This window comes from Aethalodelphis obliquidens, unplaced genomic scaffold, assembly GCF_003676395.1.
Source record: "Aethalodelphis obliquidens isolate GAN/ISIS:26980383/991018 unplaced genomic scaffold, ASM367639v1 scaffold2, whole genome shotgun sequence".
In the NCBI taxonomy this organism is placed as follows: Eukaryota; Metazoa; Chordata; class Mammalia; order Artiodactyla; family Delphinidae; genus Aethalodelphis; species Aethalodelphis obliquidens.
The window spans coordinates 44,821,129-44,842,806 of record NW_020837946.1 but is presented as its reverse complement, the minus strand read 5'-3'; the positions used below and the strand labels follow the sequence as shown (position 1 = coordinate 44,842,806).

Genomic DNA, 21,678 nt, shown 5'->3' with positions numbered 1-21,678 from the left:
AAGATCAGCATTTATTTGCTTAAAAAAATCCTAGCATTAAACCTCATCAATCTTCAGAGAGTAAAGGGAGAATAATTCAGTATTGTTGGATGTATTGGGTGGTAGAAACATTAGGATATTATCGGAAGTATAATAAGAAGGAGGCCAAATCAGTTTAGGGGATTTTGGACAAGGAAAAAGTTTAAGAGCAGGAATGTTAGAACATTTTTGTTTGCTTATCATTTTCTAATTTTCCCCATTGCCTGTGTAGTGCGTCCTAGGGGAGGACCTATCAAAGTAATATGAGTGAAGAAAGAAAGGTGGGGTCAGAGTGTGGCCAAGTGGCCCAGGTCTTGAATTCTGGTGGAGCCAGTTGCCAGGGACTTCTCCCTGTAGTAAGCCAAGCGGGAAGAAAACAGCTGTATTAGGAGAGCTGGTGATCAGTACACCTTGTCATAAGATTTTAGGGGCCAGAACACCAATCAAGAATTTCAGTCAACAATAGGGTTTGGAGAAGCAGCCGAAGAGGAATCTTGTCCACAATTTATTGTTCTAGGATATAAAAAATAAATCAATAAACTCTTTAAAGCAGTTGTTTTCAACATATGAATAATACAAAATTAAAAATACTAAAAATATCTTTAAAAGAAAAATGGGATTGATATGTTGTGAAATTTAAGTAAGTCAAGCTGGTGACTTAAATGAAAATTTGATACTCATTTTGGAAAGAATCCATGTTAGGTTATGATATAATTTTCTAGCTCTAGGAGGGTCATTCATATGGTGCCAATGCAAAGCAGGCAATTGGAATTAGCTATCACCCTGGCAAATCGTCCTGTTTCAGAATGACAGAAGAGAACATATCTTGGTGACAGTGCCTAATACATGTGCAGGCAATGAACTGCGAGGTAATTTTAAATGTTCTTTATTTTTTGAAGTTTGTCTTTACATTGTTGTATTGATCAGTATAAACTTACCGGAGATCCTGCAAATCCTACTTCACCAGCTTTTCCATTTCTACCAGGCTCACCCTTTATGGAAAAAAAGCAAAGTAGAGGGAAGCAAAGAGGAATTAAAATGTTCTCTCCTGAGACGAAATGACAAATCAATTGCAGATAAAAAGTCTTACTTAGAAAGCTCATGCCCAATGCTCTAAGCAATGTAAGAACACAGCTCTATTCCTGATGGCAATCCATTAGAGCAAGTCAGTTTGTGATTTCACTCATTTATCAGAAGAAGAAATAAATATAAATTATACTGGTCTCACCTAGCTCACCATTTTATGAACATCAAAATTTACACACACACATACACACACACACATGCTATGAAATTCTACATCAACATGTAGCACTGAATTAAATAAATAGTGCTTCTTACAATGATATGTGCCATTTCTTTCTTGTGATGAAAAAAAGTTTAAGAACTACCAGAGATATTTTCTTTATGGCCAAATTCATTGTAATCCACTTAAATAAATCTCATGATACACAAAGAGAAAATATTTTCTTGGTTTAATGTCACACGGACGTTGATGGTTTACCCATAATTTTATCCTCAACTTTGGTACAACTAACAAAAGAATCCAGAAAAGCAAATCTGTTGTTATACCCTGTTCTTTGCTCTTTGATCAAAGAACAGGGTGTTCTTTGTTCTTTGATCACATGTTCTTAATGTTAAAATCTGAAGTTTAGTCATAACTTTAATTAAAAATTCAATTAAAGAAATGTAGCATTTCTTCAGTGCTCAAAATGAAGCATTTTGAGCACTGGAGAACAATATTGACACTATTTTACTAACACATTTTTAAAAATCCATTTAATGAGGGCCTCACAATGATGTTTTGGGATCAAAGCAATGTATTTTTCCTTAAGATCACTTCAAAAGCTCTACTACCAAAGGTTGTTGCTATTGTGACAATTTTAGTATCTCATGGAGAAACCATAATGGAAAACATTAAGAATGCAGGCAAGGATACAGTACCTATTATATTATTATTATAATAATATAATACCATCAAAATTAAGAGCACTTTTAAATTTTGTAAAATTCCATTCTGACTTCTCCAGTTTTTAGTGACTTTAATGACAGTTAGAAATGGAGGAAATGAAATGGGAACCAATGAATAACATTCATGCTAACACTGTAGCTCCTTCTTAGCCTCTTTCAAACTTTCAAAGCAAAATGAAGAAAGGTAGCTTACATCTTCACCAGGTTTTCCAGGAGGGCCCTCTGGTCCACGTGTACCAAGTGGACCCTAATAAAAAAATGAAACAACACAAAAGGAAAAAAAAGAACATTTACCTATATTTACCCATACCCATCAATGATATAATCCAAAATATGGCTGCAACAAACGAAAAATATCATAGAAAATAACTTTATTAATATTCTGAATTTTATGTTGTATCTGTCAGATTATGTGCTCAACAGGAAAAAAGTTCACAAATGCAAGTATCTTAGCACTTTCTGCTGACCACATTCAAAGCCTCTGAATTTAAATACTCTGCCAAAAGAAATGTATAGCTTAAGCACAGTCCATAACAGAGCACTCCTGAATTGGACTGGAATTTCTTGCCACATTAGGAAAGAGCTGGTAATATAAATAACTCATGACATCATTATAATGGTGGACCCATATTTAACTGGGTCTACATGCTTACTTGACATTTACCATTGGTCCAGGGTCACCAGGCTCACCAGGAGGTCCTGTAGGGCCAGTACCACCCTAAAATTGAAAATAAATTATATATCTATGTATAATATGTAAGTTATATAAACAAACCAAAGAAAAACATAATACTAAATCCTACACTCTCTGCAGTATAATGCAATTGCTCAAAATGCTGGCTCTACCACTCTCCACCTGTGTGACTTTGAGTGAGTTACTTAATCTCTCTATACCTCATTTCCTAATCTGTGAAATGAGAATAATATGGTGCCTACTTCATTAGGCTGCTATAGCTCTTCAGATAACTAATGCACGTTAAGAACCTAGAATAGTGCTGGCACAGAGTGAGTGTTCAATAATGGTAGTTATCTCCCTCTTCTTCTTCTTCATCAACTACAGTTGCCATTCACAATGGCAGTAATATAAAATAGCTTGAAGTAAAAGTCCACACACATGATAATGAAAATACAGTATCTTTGATTGAGCTAAGAATTCTTTTCTTTCTCTCTTTTGAAAAATCATTTCCTACTGCCTGTCAAATTGCTACAAACATTAAAATAGCTCTACATCACTATTTTATTGGTATTTGATAGGCTATAGAAAGAAAGTACAGTATTATATTCTTTTTAAAGATTCGATGGAGTGATCATCTTCACTGTTATTTTTAATAATACCACATGGTGATGTCCTATGATCTGATTTCAGAGCTCCAGAGTTGGCACATAACTAATTATGAGAATTTTCACCATGACATGAGATAATGATGTGTTATTTCAGAAGCACAGGCACATAAAAATTCTTTGTATTGGAGATCAGTAACATAAAGAAACCAGATAATAAAACTTTAACATCATAAAGAATCTATGAAAAACATACTGCATATATTTCTAAGTGAGTGAAAATTAACTGAATACATCCCATTCAGTGAGCATTAAAATATGCAATTCAAAGGCCAACCAAAAGCAGTCATGTCACAGAGACCTTATTTATAAATTTTTCTTTTTTTGCTACAGTATGTAATTTAATTATAAGAATACTTACCTGCTGTCCTTGTAAACCTTGAGGTCCCCTTGGACCAACAGGACCCTTAGAAACAAATGAGAAGAAAAGTTGCATAGTGTTCATGACAATCAGTTGAAACATTTCAAAAATGTTGAATCAGCTTTAGAATCTGGAAAAGTAAAGCTCTGACAGTGAAAAGGTGATGACGTCCTTCTGTATTTACCTGGAATACAGCTAAATTCAAAAAGATTAAAGCTTGGGCAACATTTGGGATGATTTTACACACACCCTCAGTGTCACACAAAGAAATAAAGAATGTGCCTGTACACACCCAGTGTCTTTGGGACAAGAACACTTGCATTGCTTAAGGGGTGGTTCTATTAAAGCAGAACATCCAACAAAGAAAAACCTTGGCAAGCATAAAGTCGTTATCAAACTGTCTATTTCATTCTTCAGCTTCACAGAAGCTAACTCTTATAACTTAAAGTGAGCAAGTTGAACTAAAGGCTTATGAAACTATCAATAATAATGACTAGATTATTTTAAATGTAAGTTTAAAACAATCTGCGGCACTAAGTTTTCTGGGTTATTTCTTTCTTTCACAACATACACTTAAAGTATCCACACAGGCTTTCCCCATTTAACCATGAAATGATTACACTGAGGCTTAACCAAAGGAAAAAAGGAAAATGCAATTTTAAAAATTATTAACAAATGTCTATGTAATTTTTTAAAATGTCACACTTTAAAAGGTGAAAGCAATTAAATCAAAATCTAGTTTGTTCTTATGGCAAAAACTTAAATTTTTGTTTTGGATTGATCAGATATTTAGCTAGTAAGAAAATAAAAGCTTCATTAAAAAAAAAATAAACACATATGTAATTTCAACTTCAAACGGTTAAAAACTCATATATTTCAGAAAAATATCCCAAGTTAATCATTGAATGAGACCATACTGCTATTGACTTAGAATGTATATAAACAAACCATGTTTAAGTGACTTAAAATATATACAAATAATGTTTAAGTTATTTGCTGGCCTTAAGGATGGGTAGAAGGGGTGTTTATGCAGTCTGACTTTACATTGTCTGAAACGTCATTAATCTGGGATGCCTTTGAATTATGTTATGAGCAAAAAAGCATGGAGAAGTTGCTTTGAAAAGTGTTAATTCATTCAATGAAATTGCACTGCTCCAAATACCCAGGTTAAAATACTTACTCAGAGAAAATGGGAATCTTTCCAGCTGCTGAAGAAATTCAAAAGAGAATGGGGATGGCCCAGTGCATAAATTTTAGAGTTGTTGGCATAAGGCAACCAGAGAGTATTAAATAGGAAATAATAAAAACTTAAAGCGGTAAAACTTCTCATTTCAAAATTTTTTCAAATAACTTTCTAACAATACCATAAAATTTTTTTTTTAATTTTTGAAAAGTACAGTTTTTGTTGAGGTGGTGGTGGTTATATGTTTTAAAATTCTTTATTTTCTTCAAATACTAAGTGAAAAATACAGACAGCCCTTTATTAATGTAGACAAATATTTTGCATAGTTAGGAATGGAAAACCATTGGGCTTTTAACTGGTACACACCAGGGTTTGATAAATAAATTGAATGAATGAACTGATGGATGGATATGTTTTAAGAAGACATATATCACTTCTTAACTAGCCAACTCAAACCTCTCTGCACAATGGTTTTTCCAAAGTACTTTGATTATCAGTAAAATCTGAACTTACCACAGAGCCAGGCATCAGTCCTACTTGACTCCCAAGTCCAGACTTTTCATCCAACCCAGCCATCTGAGCTGAAAACGGCTGTAAAAGCAATGTATTGACATTATTTCCACAGTAAAAGACATATATCAACATACTTTTTAAACTGAGAAGTGTACATTCTCTGGGATTCTTAAAGAATGGCTCTTCTGAGAATCATTTTATCTGATTTTCTTCCATGGTTAGAGCATGCCAAGCATCTGAACAAAACCTAAAAGTGCCTTTAAAACATTTGTCCTAAAGATTCCAGATTCCATTTCAGAATATTTTACTTAGATGGTATTCTTCTTTGTTTGTGGCCAACTTTAAACTGTACTTACATAAGCTGATTACAATTTTACAATCCTTTTAATGAGTCCCTGAATGTTCCAAAATTGGCAACAGTTTTACCTACTCTCTTTCATATCTAGAAATCTCTGGTAACCCAATTGACCAAAGCTGCCCATACTCATTCCAGGAGTTCTATTAATTTCCAGATTTTAGTGGGAAAAGAATGTGCATATTGTTTTAAAAATAAACTGGCAATTCCTTCTACAATGTGTTGAAAATCAAATGTAAAAAATTGTTGTAAAAGAAAAATCATATTTCAGGGTTCCATAAGTTCCCTTGTTGTGCTATGCAATCTACTTATAAATCCCCTGTCTCTGCCACTAAGAATTCAAAGAGGCAGGTATAGAAAGACACTTTGTTTTATTTTACTTCCAGCAGGAAACTGATATTCAGGAAATAACCAGGTAGCATTTTTAGTGTCAACTCAGTGGCTCTTTCATATACATCATCCTTGATGTGTCATCCTCCCTTGGTGTAGAGGACATGACACAGATTCTGTCAGCATTCTGAGCCTAGAGAACAAAGGATAAGGACATATTTCTCTTATCAATTCATAGTGGGAACAATATTACTGGTCCTTCAGAATCAACAGAAAGTACAAAATTCCAATGACCAGAACTGACATTGAGAAATACAAATAATTTGAAGCAGCACTTTTAAAAAGTGCTACTTCGAATTTTCCAACAATTCCCTGTGGATTTCCTAGTTTTATTATTATTCATAGCAGTATTGTGTTCACTTAAGCTTCTCTTGCAGTCAAGGGTCAACATCTGAACTAACACAATTTAAAATCATAACAATAAATCAAAAACTTAATATTTTATCTAAAGATGATATTGAACAATGCACACATCTCACCCTGTTCATGCCATCGGGTCCTGGGTGAGATGGATGTCCAGGAGGTCCTGGGGCACCCGGTTGACCAGGAACACCTGGTTCTCCATCGATTCCCTGAGGACCACGAGGACCCTGGAAAAATAAGCCAGTAGAAATTAGAACCCATTGCCAAATATGTACTTAATTGAAAGCAAAAACCAGACTTCTTGATGGAGATAAAGTGTTCATTATTTTTTTAAAAATAGCAACCCAGCCACCTACAGTAATTTCATCAGCTATTCCAACACTGCGGATTTCAGCCCTGGTCACAGCCTCTACCATCGGGACATGGTACATTCTGGATAAGAATTTTACTCTTGATGTGTTAAATCCCCAGTAATGAGCCTTCTTGAAATAATTATAAGAGTGTATTCAGTTCATCAGTATTCTAGTATAAGCTTCCTTATTTGGTTGAGTTTTGCTGTTCAGGGTATCTCATCAATGATTTCTAAATTCACTTGTCTGTCTTAGATTAAATTAACTGTGTATGTTCTTGCTTAACTTTCCCCCACTTAAAAAAAGAATGTGATGGATCCTTGATTGGGGTTTGTGGTTTTTCTCATCTTTCTAATTTTTTAATGCTTCACATAGCTCCTGGCTCATAGTAGACACTCAGTATATGCTTATTACATTTTCACATTTCAATCCTTTACTCTAGTACTTGAAGTCTGGCACACTTTATTTTCCATACTACTCCCAAAGGTAGTCCAGACCAATGAGAAGTAGAGGGAAAGGCACGGGGACTCAGCCAAGTCTACTTCTCAGGGCAGTGAGCAATGAGTTGTAGCTGCTGAATTCCACCCTCCTCCTAGCCCACATTCTGCAGGCAGGTTGGGAAACAGCCACGTCCTCAGTTCTGGAAATGCTCCGTCCCCTAACCTTATCATTCCTACAAGCCTTGTTAACTATTTTATGGCTTTTTAACCCTAGAGATTCTTAACAGGACCAAAGAAAGGAAAGGAAGGATGAAAAAACTCAATATACTTTTACTAATTAGAAGCAGGGATCAAGAAAAATATGGTAAGTGAGTTAGAGTTTAATAGTAAAAGAATCTTCTCATGCCTAAGCATGAGGATATCTTCCAGCCCACAATAAGCAAATATAAGCTGGTACGGCAGAGGGAATAAATGCAGGACAAGCAGAGGGGGCAGACGGGGCAGTTTGCATACAATGGTCTGGGGGAGGGTGGCATAATAGCTATTCAGAAATTTAATTAATATATTTTAATATATTTAAACACTCATGTTTGACATGTTTACTTCCTGGAGTAGTGGAATAATTAAGCAAATTTATGTGTTCAAATAGAAGTAGATCGCTTAGCCTAAGAAAACTCACATTTTGAAAACTAATTTCTCAGAAAGTTATTCTCACCCTTTAAAAATCAAACCCCTTCTGACTCCTAAACCACTAACCATTCACTGCACTCCTTTTTCATTTTACACAATGGAGGCTAATTTTTCATTGCTATCTAGGACTTCTGGATCATATGAATGTGACACCGTGAGCTGGAAGTGTATATTGTCAGTGGTGGCATAGAAAACATAGTAGTCTGACCTCCTCAGACTATTACATGTGGAAAACTCTTAATGTATTTTTAAAATGTGAAATTGTTAATTGATAACCAGGTTTGGTTAATACAAAAAAATGAGCTAAAACATTCTCTCTGCTCCCAAAGAGATTTCCAAAGAAAAACCAAAAACTACATTTAGTTCCAGTGCAAGTAGAGAGAGGTTTGGGCAATATTAATCCTCAAAAACTTGTGTCCTTCCCCCAGCCCTCTGTGATTAAAAATCATGTTTCAAAGTCTGCTCTGAAGACAGTTCACTTTTTCATTGACTTAATGTTGCATTCTGTGCCTTCATGGTATATCCTCTAAATAGCCTACATGATTTACTTCTATACAAATTGAGATTAAAATTAATAAAAACTTGTGAAAATTATCCAAAATTAAGTGAACATAATAAGCAAGATTATAAGTGAAAATAAGAAAAAATATTATAATACATGATATTTTGCTGGTAAATATTTAAAACGAAAATTATAACTTTAGAATACATTAAAATATATATTTTCATATTTCCAAGTGTGCTGAATCACATAAGTTTTATATTAAGGTAAGTATTCTATTTATAATCATTCCTTCCCATCCCCCAGGATACTCCACTATCTCAGGCAGCAAACCACAATAAAAAGTACTTGTACATTGCCACTAGGTGGCAACATTTAAACATTCACAAATAGAAAGGAATAATAATGACCCCAAATTGTAAAGAACTTTATTCACTGATGGTTAGTAGTATCACACACACACACACACACACACACACACACACACACTATGAAATGTTAGAGTTGGTAATAACTAGTATATTCCCCATTTTACAGATGAGGGAAGAGACCTATAGAGGTTGTGTCTTGTGCAATTAAAACTCATCACACCATTGACTGTCTACCTCCTGACAGGTTTGTCACTATGAATTTACCAGGACAATACACTTAAAACTAAGGATATGTGATGAGAGACAGTCATTATGATCATTGGCTAGTAATGAGGGCTTCAAGAGAGTATCTCTGTATCAGTAGTTCTCAATCTTAAGCAATTTGCTCCCCTCCCCCACTCCCCACTGCCAGGGGACATTTGGCAACACCAAGACACGTTTTTATTTGTTCCAATTGTATGAGGGAGGGGGGCAGGTGTTTCTACTAGCATCTAGTGGGTAGAAATCAGGAATGCTACCAAACATCCTACAATGCATAAGGAATGATCTGGCCCCAAACATCAGTGGTGTTAAGATTGAGAAACTGTGCTTTACTTCACGAGCTTTTGTAGTGTTTGATGGTAATGAAGTAAGGGGAGAAAAATGGTATTTATGACTGCAGTACCAGCCTATATTGTGTCAGCCACAGCTTTTGTCCAGGTAAGCATCTCCTGCAAGTCTTGGGACCTGAGGCAAAACATTCTACCTATAAGTATCTTATGACGTCATGCCAATATCTTGAAAACAGCCCTGGTGGGAGTATTTACACCAGGGAAATCAGCAAAAGCTAAAGGCATATTCTTTTTTTTTAAACATCTTTATTGGAGTATAATTGCTCTGCAATGGTGTGTTAGTTTCTGCTTTATAACAGTGAATCACTCCCTCCCACCCTCCCTATCCCACCCCTCTAGGTGGTCACAAAGCACCCAGCTGATCTCCCTGTGCTATGCGGCTGCTTCCCATTAGCTACCTATTTTACGTTTGGTAGTGTATATATGTCCATGCCACTCTCTCACTTTGTCACAGCTTACCCTTCCCCCACCCCGTATCCTCAAGTCCATTCTCTAGTAGGTCTGTGTCTTTATTCCTGTCTTGCCCCTAGGTTCTTCATGACCTTTTTTTTTTTTTAAATAAGTCAGTCAGTAAACATTTACCATCACACCACTGCTTGCTAGGATTAAGAGAGGAAAAAATTTCCTACTTGGGTATCTGCCAGGACTGTCTTGCTTGATTCCAGGTAAATAACTACTCCTCGAAGTTACACACACACACACACACACACACACACACACACACACACACACACACGCAATTCACATTTATTGTCTCAGACTTAACCAAGATAGGAAATGGAGCATATAACATACTAAGTTGAGGAGAGAAGAGTAAGAGGACTGAGGAGTAGATTCACTGAATCCTAACAGAAATTCTGGAATTCCAGCAACTAATTCCACAGCAACTTCTACCTAGACTTAGGACTCAGTTTTATCAATTATTCTGGGCACAAGTACATTGATACACAGTGTTTTCTGCATGACCACCCACCCTCCACCCAACTGAAGTCATCTTCCACCTGTCTCTGTCATCCTAGACCCTGGACAGACCTCTGAAGATCTACCAACAGCATTTAAGCTACCAACACCGGTGAGGTAGCTCAGCAGAACAGCAATGAAGAATGGGCCATAAGGGAAGGGAATTGGGACACAGCTTTGCTGCCCACCTACATGGCTATGAACTCCTTCGTTGGAGCCACTGTCATTTACCTGCATACCTGCAAATACCATCCATAACTCCAGCTATGGTTTGGAAACAGTACTGGCATCACCCTATACTTGGTGAAATGTGTAGAAGCAAAAAACAGTATCAAAGATGAAATCAGTGGCAAGAGTTCCTAGCGACATGATCTAAAAATATGTTTTATCCTTATTTATATATTTAAGGTTGTTTTTTCCTTCCTGGCTCATCTATTTTTCCCATTTAGATATGGATAAATACATCTTTGGAAGGTTAAAAATCCATAGAGAGTTAAATTTTAGTAGATATCATTAGACAGAAAATTAAGCAGTAGAAATTTTTCTGATTGTAACACGGATAATGACAGCAATATACAAATTCGTCTAGGTATTTAGTACATAAAGGACGTAAGTTTTTGAGGGTGAGATATAAAAAAACAAAAGAATTGCTACAGTAGGACTTGGTAATAAGAGAAAAATCTGGCACGTATTATATGATAACCTCATGTCTTATCTCAAGAATATAGAATTGATTATTTAAATTTAAAGATGTTCCCTTTGGTAATGAATTTGTTGATGTTTAAAATCACTCCTTTGATAGCTCCGCAGCAGCCGCTCAGTGAAAAAGCCAGTGTTACTTGGGAAATAAATTCATTACACAACCACTTGAAAGAAAATTTTGTCCTCTAATAATTTCTTTTTCCTTTATCCTATTTGGTTATTCCTGTAGCAACCACAGATCACAGAACTTGGGTGTTTTATCTCAACAATGCATTCTTGGCATTGTTAAGTCATGATTTACAACCTCTGAAAACAACATGAGGTACTCATTATGTTTCCTTAGATTCTACTTTATTTTAATTTGATCCCCTAAAGGACAAAAAAATATCATCTGTGTTATCTAAGAAGATGTTAGGTAATTATTAGCATGTGATGCTTTCCTCTGAATCAGGATCGATACGCAATTACCGCATGACATGAATTCTATGTCACGTTTAATAGAAATGAGAAACGAATGGTGCCACTGGCTCTTTGCTGCATCCAGGGAGCTTAGTGTAGACGGGCTTATTCAGTACACAGTACAATTCACAAAAAGGGAACTCCACTGCCAACTTACAGGTTTTCCTTTTGGGCCTCTCTCTCCTCTTGGTCCTTGTGATCCTGGAGGTCCCTAAAACAGAAAACAATGGTTATGCCTGCAAAACACATATACTTCAGATATTTTTGTTTTAAAGGTTTACCGATAGAAGAAAATTGGAAAACAGAAATATCACTTTTTTTTTAAGTTTAATTCAGTTGAAGACTACAGAAAATAAGCCCATGTGTATATAAAAGCTCTGTGTGCATAGAAAGGCTGTTTTTTTTAGCACTGAAGCTTAAAGACTTGAAAAGAAGTGTAAAATCGTGGTGCCCAATGAGCTGTATATACTAGTTTGAACAATAACTAAATTTGTAAGGATTGTTTCATTGCTGTCTTGTCTCAGACACAAAAACTTACGATTCAGATTTGAGAACTACAAAATCATACAAACTCCAGATTTCCAATTTTCTGACGGAATGTATGAGTTCATATTGGTACATGATATCCCAAACTGTTCATCACTATTCAAGTTGTTGATGAAAGCAATGGAAAGAAAGGCCTCTTATTCTACTATTAATTTGTGTGCCTTCAAGTATCTAGTATCTTTTTTTTAACTTGATTTAGAATTGCATCATCTCCATCGTATATTTAAAATCCACTGAGAATTTTCCAAATGGTAATTGCAGTTATTTCTCTATTAAAATAACAAATGATTGGGACTTCCCTGGTGGTCCAGTGGTTAAGAATCCGCCTTCCAGTGCAGGGGGCGCAGGTTCGACACCTGGTCGGAGAACTAAGATCACACATGCAGCAGGGCAACTAAGCCCGCGTGCTCCAGAGCCCGTGAGCCAGAACCAGAGAGCCCACACACCGCAACTAGAGAGAAGCCCACGCACCACAATAAAGAGCCTGCGCGCTGCAACAAAGGATCCCACACGCCACAGCTAAGACCCGATGCAGCCAAATAAATAAATATATATATTTTAAATAACAAATTATTATATTTCAAAAGTGGCATTTTGTGCTGATATCTTAAATTAACCTTTTTTTCCCCAGAAAATGGCAGTTGCCAGGAGAATTTTATTTCTCTTCAAAAGAGTTTCAACCAAGTTGTAAAAATTAGACTGTTCATTTACTCAAGTCAACATACAGTATTGTTTAAAAGCAAAAGCTTCAGAAGGACTATAGCAGGTCTGTTAAAGCGTATCAGTATTTCACTTATGTTAATTTAATGTGTTTTAAAAGTTACAGGAATTGTGTGTGTGTGTGTGTGTGTGTCTTATCCATCTGGTTACCTGTGAATGCTACCACTAATCCAAACCTGAAATCAATAGTCTTTTACGCTAAACCAGAAATATGCTATCTGATGCATAATTTCTCAAACTCTAATGTAATATATGATTTAATTTTATAGTCACAGATGAAATTAACAGTTTGTTTCATTAAACAGATAAAAGGAGTCTACCCTTAATCATTGTCAAACAACAGACTAATATGCCCTAATTTCAATGAGTACAGTTAACCTAATTAGGGTTCATCAATATCATTCACTGCTGCAAAGGACTTCTTAAACTTGAGGATGTTTCAAAACAAAATGTTTCAAGAAATCAAGCATCATTATTTTATAGTCTATTGTCTTTTCATAGATATAATATCCATAAAGATTCAGTATCTCAAAGAACTTAAGAGTACCATGAATATTGGAGGAAACTACTTACTGAGGGTCCTGGACGTCCACGTATGCCTGTTACCTAAATGATAAACAAGATAATATGTAAAGATAAAGTTTCTAAAGAGTTTTCGAAAACTTAATAGTCTAACAAATAAGAAGAACAACAAAAGCCCAGTGAATTTTTTTAGAACAAATAGATGTTGATAGTTGATGCCCATTTCCTCCTAGCCTATAAAACTAAGACATTATCTAATTTAAACTCTAATATAGGGAGGCAGTACTGGTATAGTGATTGAGAGCACCAATCCTGGAGCCAAGAGGCCTGGGTTCAAATCCTAACTCCATCCCTTCCCTTACCAGTTGTATGACCTTGGACTAATTAATTACCGTCTCTGTACTTAAGGTCCCTCTTCTGTAAAATGGTGATAATGATTATGAAATTACCTCCCTCTCAGAGTTGTTGTGAAGACAAACAAATAAATATTTGGAAAGCGCTTAAAACAGCACCTTAGACATTGTGTTTTTAAATGAAAGAAAACAATATGAACGGTTTACTTTTTAGGGAATCTTTGTTAAAGACAAGCCAATTGAAAAGCAAAGCAAAAATGCAAATATTGTCAAATAAATCAACATGTTATACTTCTGTCTTGACAAAATGATGATAACTCCTTTAAAATCTAGGAGAGTGGTGAAGAACTTTCATCCTCTTTAATGATACACTTTTTGATCATCTACAAGTCTAAATAACTCTTAAGAACTCTTATACACTATGGAATTTAAATCAGGATAATGGCATAACATATCTCCAGAAGTGTAGCACATTAAATCATACCTTTCTGTTTGGATTATATGGCTATTTATACTATAAAAAATGTACATCTTAACTATCACTTTATATTCACATACATTATATTTAATTTTGTAAAACCCTAATTTACACCTTTAGTCATGCGACAATAAAAGTCAGGAAATTGTGAAAAATAAATATGAAATATTGTATTAAAGAATTGATCTAGGGGCTTCCCTGGTGGCGCAGTGGTTGAGAATCTGCCTGCCAATGCAGCAGACACGGGTTTGAGTCCTCGTCTGGGATGATCCCACATGCCGCAGAGCAACTGGGCCCATGAGCCACAATTACTGAGCTTGCGCGTCTGGAGCTTGTGCTCCGCAACAAGAGAGGCCACCATAGTGAGAGGCCCGCGCACCGTGATGAAGAGTGGCCCCCGCTTGCCACAAGTAGAGAAAGCCCTCGCACAGAAACGAAGACCCAACACAGCCATAAATAAATTAAAAAAAAAAAAAGAATTGATCTATTTTGGTTTGCTTCTTTTATACTAAAAACTTGGTCATAAAATAAATTCCCTGTTTTTGAAAGTATGTATATAAGCAATAATATATCAATACAACAAGGCTATAACTAAGTTTATCAATGGTACATGAAAGCAGTATATACATATATACTTACAACAGGCACTAATCCTGGTTCTCCTTTTTGTCCCTATGAAACAAAATAAAAGTTCAATTAGCAAAATATGTGGCTTGTTGAGCATTAACATGTCATATTAGAATATTCCACATAAACACTGGAAATTTCTGCGTAAGAAAGGTAAAAAAATAAATTGAGAAAAAAGTTAACAATCAATCTTTAAAATATTTAGTCAGACATTATTCATGAAAAAAACACTAATCTCAAAGACATGAAAAGAAAATTAATCCAATATGTGAAATGTGTAAAGTTGTTTCCCTTCAGTTTTTACAGTAAACAAACCCAAAGAGAAAATCCAGAAATGTGGACATATTTGAATTTTCACACTCATATTACATGCCACCTAGCTTTTAGTAACCTATCAGGTGCCATTCCTGAAAAACCTGCCATCCCTTTTTTTTAACTCATGGAAGAATATGAGAAATAACAAGAGATATATGGCTGTCTTTTAAGAAAAAAAAAAGGAAAGAAAAGAAAGGACATAATAATATTAGTCAGGTAATTCTCAATATCTGTGGAAAATCTAGAAAAAACATTAACTGAACAGGAAAGTAAAAAATAACACAAGAAACTATCAGAACTTAAATAAAGTCAGGAAGTTTAATTTGCTCTTATAATAGATGTAGCTAACACAACAGAAATAGATGGAATTTCTTTTGATTCTTAGAACTTTAGATTATCAAAAACTGCATTCTTATAGCATGATGTCAAGTATATAGTTTAAATAATATTGGATGAATTGAATCTTTATATACCTCTACTGTATCACGTACTTGCTTGCATTATTTATTTCAGAATTTGTCTTCCAACAGATTTTGGCCTCCCCAAGGTCATGATTATGTCTACTTTATATTCTCAGCTGGACACACAGAAGTTCTCAATAAATTAATTAATATATTAATTTTCATTAATACACTATGAAAAATGTTTTTTCCTAGGCAATTACAGAGAATGAATGCATTGAGGCTTATATCCAAACTATAGAAAATGCAACGATAATGAATTCTCTTTTATTAAATTTCTCCTTTTACATATACTGTTCTTAGATCTGATTATATAAAGAACATGAGTTCATAGTAGGGAATTGTTAAATAGAGGAAACAGAGAGATAAACTAAATATCATACTCATGCCCAGGAGATAATCACTGTTAACAGTAATTCTGGTAATCTTAGTTTTCCATCATGTACCTGAGTTGGTTTACCTAATCAATGCCTCAGTATTTTACTCTTAGATGTTGTCTTCATTTAAAACATTATTTTACAATCTTGACAGTCTTAATGGTGGACTCAATGACAGAACAGTACCCTGATCGTACTTGCCGATTCTAATGCTGAGGCAGCTAATACTCATGAAGTCAGGAATAAACTGAGAATTCAGAAGTATTGCAAATGCTTTGCAGCTCTATTTACAATAGCCAGGACATGGAAGCAACCTAAGTGTCCATCAACAGATAAATGGATAAAGAAGATGTGGCACATATATACAATGGAATATTACTCAGCCATAAAAAGAAACGAAATTGAGTTATTTGTAATGAGGTGGATGGACCTAGAGTCCGTCATACAGAATGAAGTAAGTCAGAAAGAGAAAAACAAGTACTGTATGCTAATACATATATATGGAATCTAAAAAAAAAAAAAAAAGGTTATGAAGAACCTAGGGGCAGAACAGGAATAATGATGCAGACGTAGAGAATGGACTTGAGGACACAGGGAGGGGGAAGGGTAAGCTGGGACGAAGTGAGAGAGTGGCATGGACTAATATCTACACTACAAAATGTAAAATAGATAGCTAGTGGGAAGCAGCCACATAGCACAGGGAGATCAGCTCAGTGCTTTGTGACCACTTAGAGGGGTGGGATACGGAGGGTGGGAGGGAGACACAAGAGGGAGGTAATATGGGGATATATGTATATGTATAGCTGACTCACTTTGTTATAAAGCAGAAACAAACACGCCATTGTAAAGCAATTATACTCCAATAATGATGTTTAAAAAAATAAAAAGTATTGGAAATGGCTCTACAGAGGCAGGAGGATGCTTCAAGGTAGACTGAAGCACACCTACAAAAAGACTAGAGGAATAGGGGATCAACACATATGGGAGGCAAAGTAGAACAGGCTTATCTCTGCACTAACTTCTAGACTAGGTCTTTCCACTTTTAACATGAAAGTAATACAAATTAAGAGCTAAAAGAGCTTTTAAGAGCTAAAAGCTAACCTTTTAAGAGCTAAAAGAGCTTTCTTTGAAATATTATGAGCATTTTAATTGTTCAGAGATGGTATGCAAATCTGTGTCCAATAAATAAAGGAGTTTATGAGAATGATACTGAAGAAAATGTTCCTTTTAGGAACAAGTCTAGAAAAACAAGTAAGAAGGGAGGAGAAATTATTTCAGGCAAAATTAGAAAAATGAGCCTTCTATTGTTCCACAATACTTGACACGGGATTAAATGTTCTCTTATCAGGTTCTGATAACAAATTTATCTAATGATTCTATGATTTTTCTTATTTTGGAAATAAGCCATATATGTAAATATTTGTTGCTTTTGTTAATATGGGCTTTGAATAAATCAATTTATGTGGAATGATAATTTTACTAAATTTGATTTCCATACCCCTGGGAAACATAAAATTCAAGTACTCAGATTCATATGAGAATTACAGTTTATTTTACTTCTCATCTGTTATTCATCACTTAATGCTCTGTGGACATGCCTCATCACTTTTATAGCATGCCGTTACCATGGAAGCAGTCACAGCATTTTTCCCAGCATCATGTCATCTGTATTATTTGCCTCCCACAGGATTTTAACAAGGGCTCAGTAATTATTTGGGGGTTAACATGAATGAATGAATTATAAATAAAAATCAATTTTATAGAAACCAAGCACAAAATGTATTTATATAATATTACTCTGCTCTCATATTTCTGATGACGCTTGATAATAAATAACAGGGTTATGAAGACAGTAGCACATAACTAAAGCATGCTAAATTAACAGCTGTTTTGAGTGTGTCCAGCTGTCCCATTCCACCTTTGGGAAAAGGCAGTAAACTAAATGACATAGCCTGACAGTTGTCCCTCAGCAAATTGGGTGATTACTAACCAAATCAAATTGATTACATCAGGGCAGTTCTCACCGTCATTCTTTTTTTATTTCACAGATTGTTTATCTATCTACCTACCTATTCACCTATCTGTTTAGTTTGTTTGAGGCCTATACTCAAACCTTTATGTTTCCTATTTTTATAGCTTTCAGATGTAAATTAAATGTGAGCTAGACTCTGTAGCCCTTCTCCTTTAACATATATTCAAATGTAAATAGCTTCACTGATATTTATGTCAAATAAGACAAATTTATGGTGTTGCCCTCTGAACCAAAAAATGTAAAGGTGACAAGGACCCCCTCTTGATAGACAGCATCACTTTCATTTACCATGAAGGTATTGCATTGCATTATCTAATTATCACTTTACCAAAGTTCCACTGCATGCAGAGGCAAAGAATTTAAATTCGCTGTCTAAAATCTGCCATGAAAATTGGAATGACTGCTCATTTCCATTCTTGATTCCTGTGCCCAGCGCATCTGGATAAGACCAGAGCAAATTCCATAGTTTTCAACATAACCAGAAAACGGAGAGCACTTCCAAGGGAATGGAACTCTCTTCACTGACTGGGATTACCCATGTCCAGATGACAAGTGGCTAAACCACGGCTATACCCCAATATTGTCCTCTTGAGTGTAAGGCTTGTCTCTCGGATTAGATTTTAGGCTCCTTGAATGTGAAGAAGGGGAGAGAAAGGAAGGTAATGTGTGTTTGGCAAAACGTTCAATTAATTCTTTTAAATGAATCTTTACTTCCCAATCAATGGGCGAGAGACCACGATTCCACTGAAGTAGAACTAATACCCTCCCTTCTCTTCCTTCCTTCCCTCCTTATTTCCTTCTGTTAGACATTCATTAGACATTTAATATATTAATTAGACCTTAATAAATAAATTAATTAGACATTAATTAGACATTTAGTATATATAAGGTATATACTAAGTGCTGTGATAAATGCAAGTAATACAAAGGTTAATATGACACAGTCTCAATCCCTAAGGGATTCACAACCTTCTGGAAGAAACATCTATAAACAAAAATTAACAAAGTGAATAAACCAGAGGCATCTATAATCTATAATCAAAGTAGTTAAACTGTGCTCATATATTTATATTTGTGTGGTACTTTATACTTTACAAAAGGTTTTCAAACACTTCAAAGCACAGTCCTATGTGGATAGCGTTAGAATTTTAAAAATTTACAAAAATGAAACTATGCAAAGTAAAACTTACCTTTCTTCCTCTACCTATAAAAAGAAAAGAATAAATATGTTATTTTATTCAGATATAGTTATTGAGAATCTCCTAAATATTTATTTCAATAATTATTTTTAGAGTCAGAATTTAACTTAAACAGCTTTCCCTGTCACCAGTAGATATAATTCAAAAGTTGTTTTGGATCAATATGTTCGTAGGAGGCAAAATAATACATCCCTTTGGAAAATTCTGACGTTATGTGATTATTCTTAACATCCTTTATATAGTATTTAAAATTCATTAAATTATAACATTGACCATTAAAATTATAACTAATTATCTTCAATCAGTATGCTCTGTTTTTTATACTTTTTTGAGTAGGCTATTCATTCACATGGGTAAAAAAAACAAACCCAAAATATATTAATAAAGGTATACAATTATACAGTGAAAAATCTTCTTGTCCCCTTTCCTCTAATTCCCACATTTCACTTCTCACAGGCGGTCACTATTATTAATTTTTCTATTATTAGTCTTCCTAACCAAGAACATAATAGAACATTACATTTATTAAAGTCATCATTTGAGTTAGTAGTGTTTTAAAGTTTTCTTCAGATAGGTCTTGCAAATTTTGTATGAAGTTTATCCTTAGCCACTTTATCCTATATATTGCTATTATAAATAAGACAGTTTTATTCCTATTATTTATTCTATGAGGTAATTGTATATAGTATATCTATTAATTTGTTAATTTTATACTGCACTATTTTACTAAATTGTTTTGTAGTATTTTTTTACTCTATTCCCTCAGGTTTTGTAAGTACACAATTGTAACAAAACACTGTTACTATAAAGATGAATCATTGGACCAATTCTGAGTTGGCCCTTAGCATTAAAGGTAATGCTTCTATTATTAAATATAATAAAGCTTCTAAGCTGAGATGTAAATACTTTATGTTAATGAAATGTCATTTATTACTAAGTTACTAAGTATCTATATCAAGAATATTTATTTGCCTTTGCCAAATGTCTTCAATTATGGAGAAAAGCATGTGATTTTTTTTTAATAGATCTGCTAAGATAATTATTTTTAATTAATTATTTTTATTAGTAGCTTTCCTAATATTGAATTATTCTTTTACTTAAGGAATAATCTTTACTTTTTCATGGCTAATTATCCTTTTAATGTGCTAACAGATTTAATATTTTATTTATGTTTTTTAATAAATTTAAAAATATTAAGTAAATTTATATGATTATAGTTTTCTTTTTTGTGCAATTTTGCCACATTTGGCTATCAAGGATGTACTTCATTCATAACAAGTCATTAGAAGTATGCCTTCTCTTTGCATGTTCTAGAAGAGCTTAAACAGCATTAAAATAATCTGTTTTGTAATGGTTTAGCACAATTGTGAAATCATCTGCTACATTTTGTAGGTCTATCTGCTTTACAAATTTTTCTATTTCTTCTAGGGAAATCTGTGTGCTCACTTTTTCTCCTTTTACCAGGGCTAGTTTTAGCAAATTATATCTTCCTAGAAAGGTATCCATTTCATATAGGTTTTCAAATTTATCAGCATAAAGTTGTGCAAAGAAACCTTTTATTATTCTTTTATGTTCTCTGTTTTCATTTGGTCATTTCCCCATTACCATTTCTTATTTTATGGTTAATTTATTTTGTTGATTTCCTGTAGTACTGTCTTTTGAATTTACATATTTCTACTGTGTTTCAGTTTTCTCACTTTTCAACTCATTTTTTCCTTATAAATTTCTTCTGCTTATTTTCAGCTTATTTTGTTGTTCTTTTTCTAATTTTTTGAGATGGATGCTAAATGCACATAATTTTATTCTTTGTTTTTCAATTTTTTAAGAATATAGCTGTAGATTTTTCATTATATTTTAAAAAAATGTTTCATAATATTTTCAAGAACATTTGTATTGTTTGGTATGTTAGTCTTTCTGATGTTTGAGAAGATTCATATATTGGCTCTACTATTTAACATTATTCTTTTATATTACTCATATCTTTATTTAGACAGTTTCTGTTAGCTCTATTAAAATGAGCAGTGATAAAAATTACAGTGCTTCCTATTTGTTCTCTGACCCCCACACTTTCTTCCAGCACGCAATTTAAGACAGAAAATGCCCTAGTATTTATCTCTGTGGTGTTAAATGTGCTACTATACTTCTTCTATATGATTTGCCAGCTTTGAATGATATTCTTTGACTTCTGCCTCTTAAAGGTGAGGAGTTAGCAAACTCAACTCTACTTTGCCCCTTTTTGTCTTCTCTCATTATTTATTATTAGTTGTATTATTTCTATATTGTCAGATTCAATAACATTTACATTCCCATGGGTCACCCTAAACTGCACTTTTGTTTTAGTCTCTTTCTAGAGTTAAATATATCAATGCTCATGTCAGTTCTTTGACAATTCCACCAATTAACTCTTGGTTGTCTTGGGTTTGTCCCATAGTTAGTTTCCCTAAGAAATTTATGGAAAGATTGCCAGT

The 21,678-nt window shown here is 34.2% G+C and overlaps 1 protein-coding gene across 2 annotated transcripts in view; it reads right to left on the bottom strand.

The window, feature by feature from the left end:
* COL5A2 (collagen type V alpha 2 chain) overlaps nt 1-21,678 on the bottom strand; it is a 182,133-nt gene that overhangs the window by 52,615 nt on the left and 107,840 nt on the right. For both annotated transcript variants that reach the window (XM_027126120.1, XM_027126110.1), the window contains exons 3-12: nt 19,202-19,215; nt 14,839-14,871; nt 13,420-13,452; nt 11,738-11,791; nt 6,612-6,722; nt 5,388-5,465; nt 3,692-3,736; nt 2,654-2,707; nt 2,183-2,236; nt 957-1,010 (exon numbers count right to left, since the gene is read on the bottom strand). In XM_027126120.1, the coding sequence (XP_026981921.1) occupies nt 957-1,010; nt 2,183-2,236; nt 2,654-2,707; nt 3,692-3,736; nt 5,388-5,465; nt 6,612-6,722; nt 11,738-11,791; nt 13,420-13,452; nt 14,839-14,871; nt 19,202-19,215 (530 nt within the window). The remainder of the gene's footprint in view (nt 1-956; nt 1,011-2,182; nt 2,237-2,653; nt 2,708-3,691; nt 3,737-5,387; nt 5,466-6,611; nt 6,723-11,737; nt 11,792-13,419; nt 13,453-14,838; nt 14,872-19,201; nt 19,216-21,678) is intronic.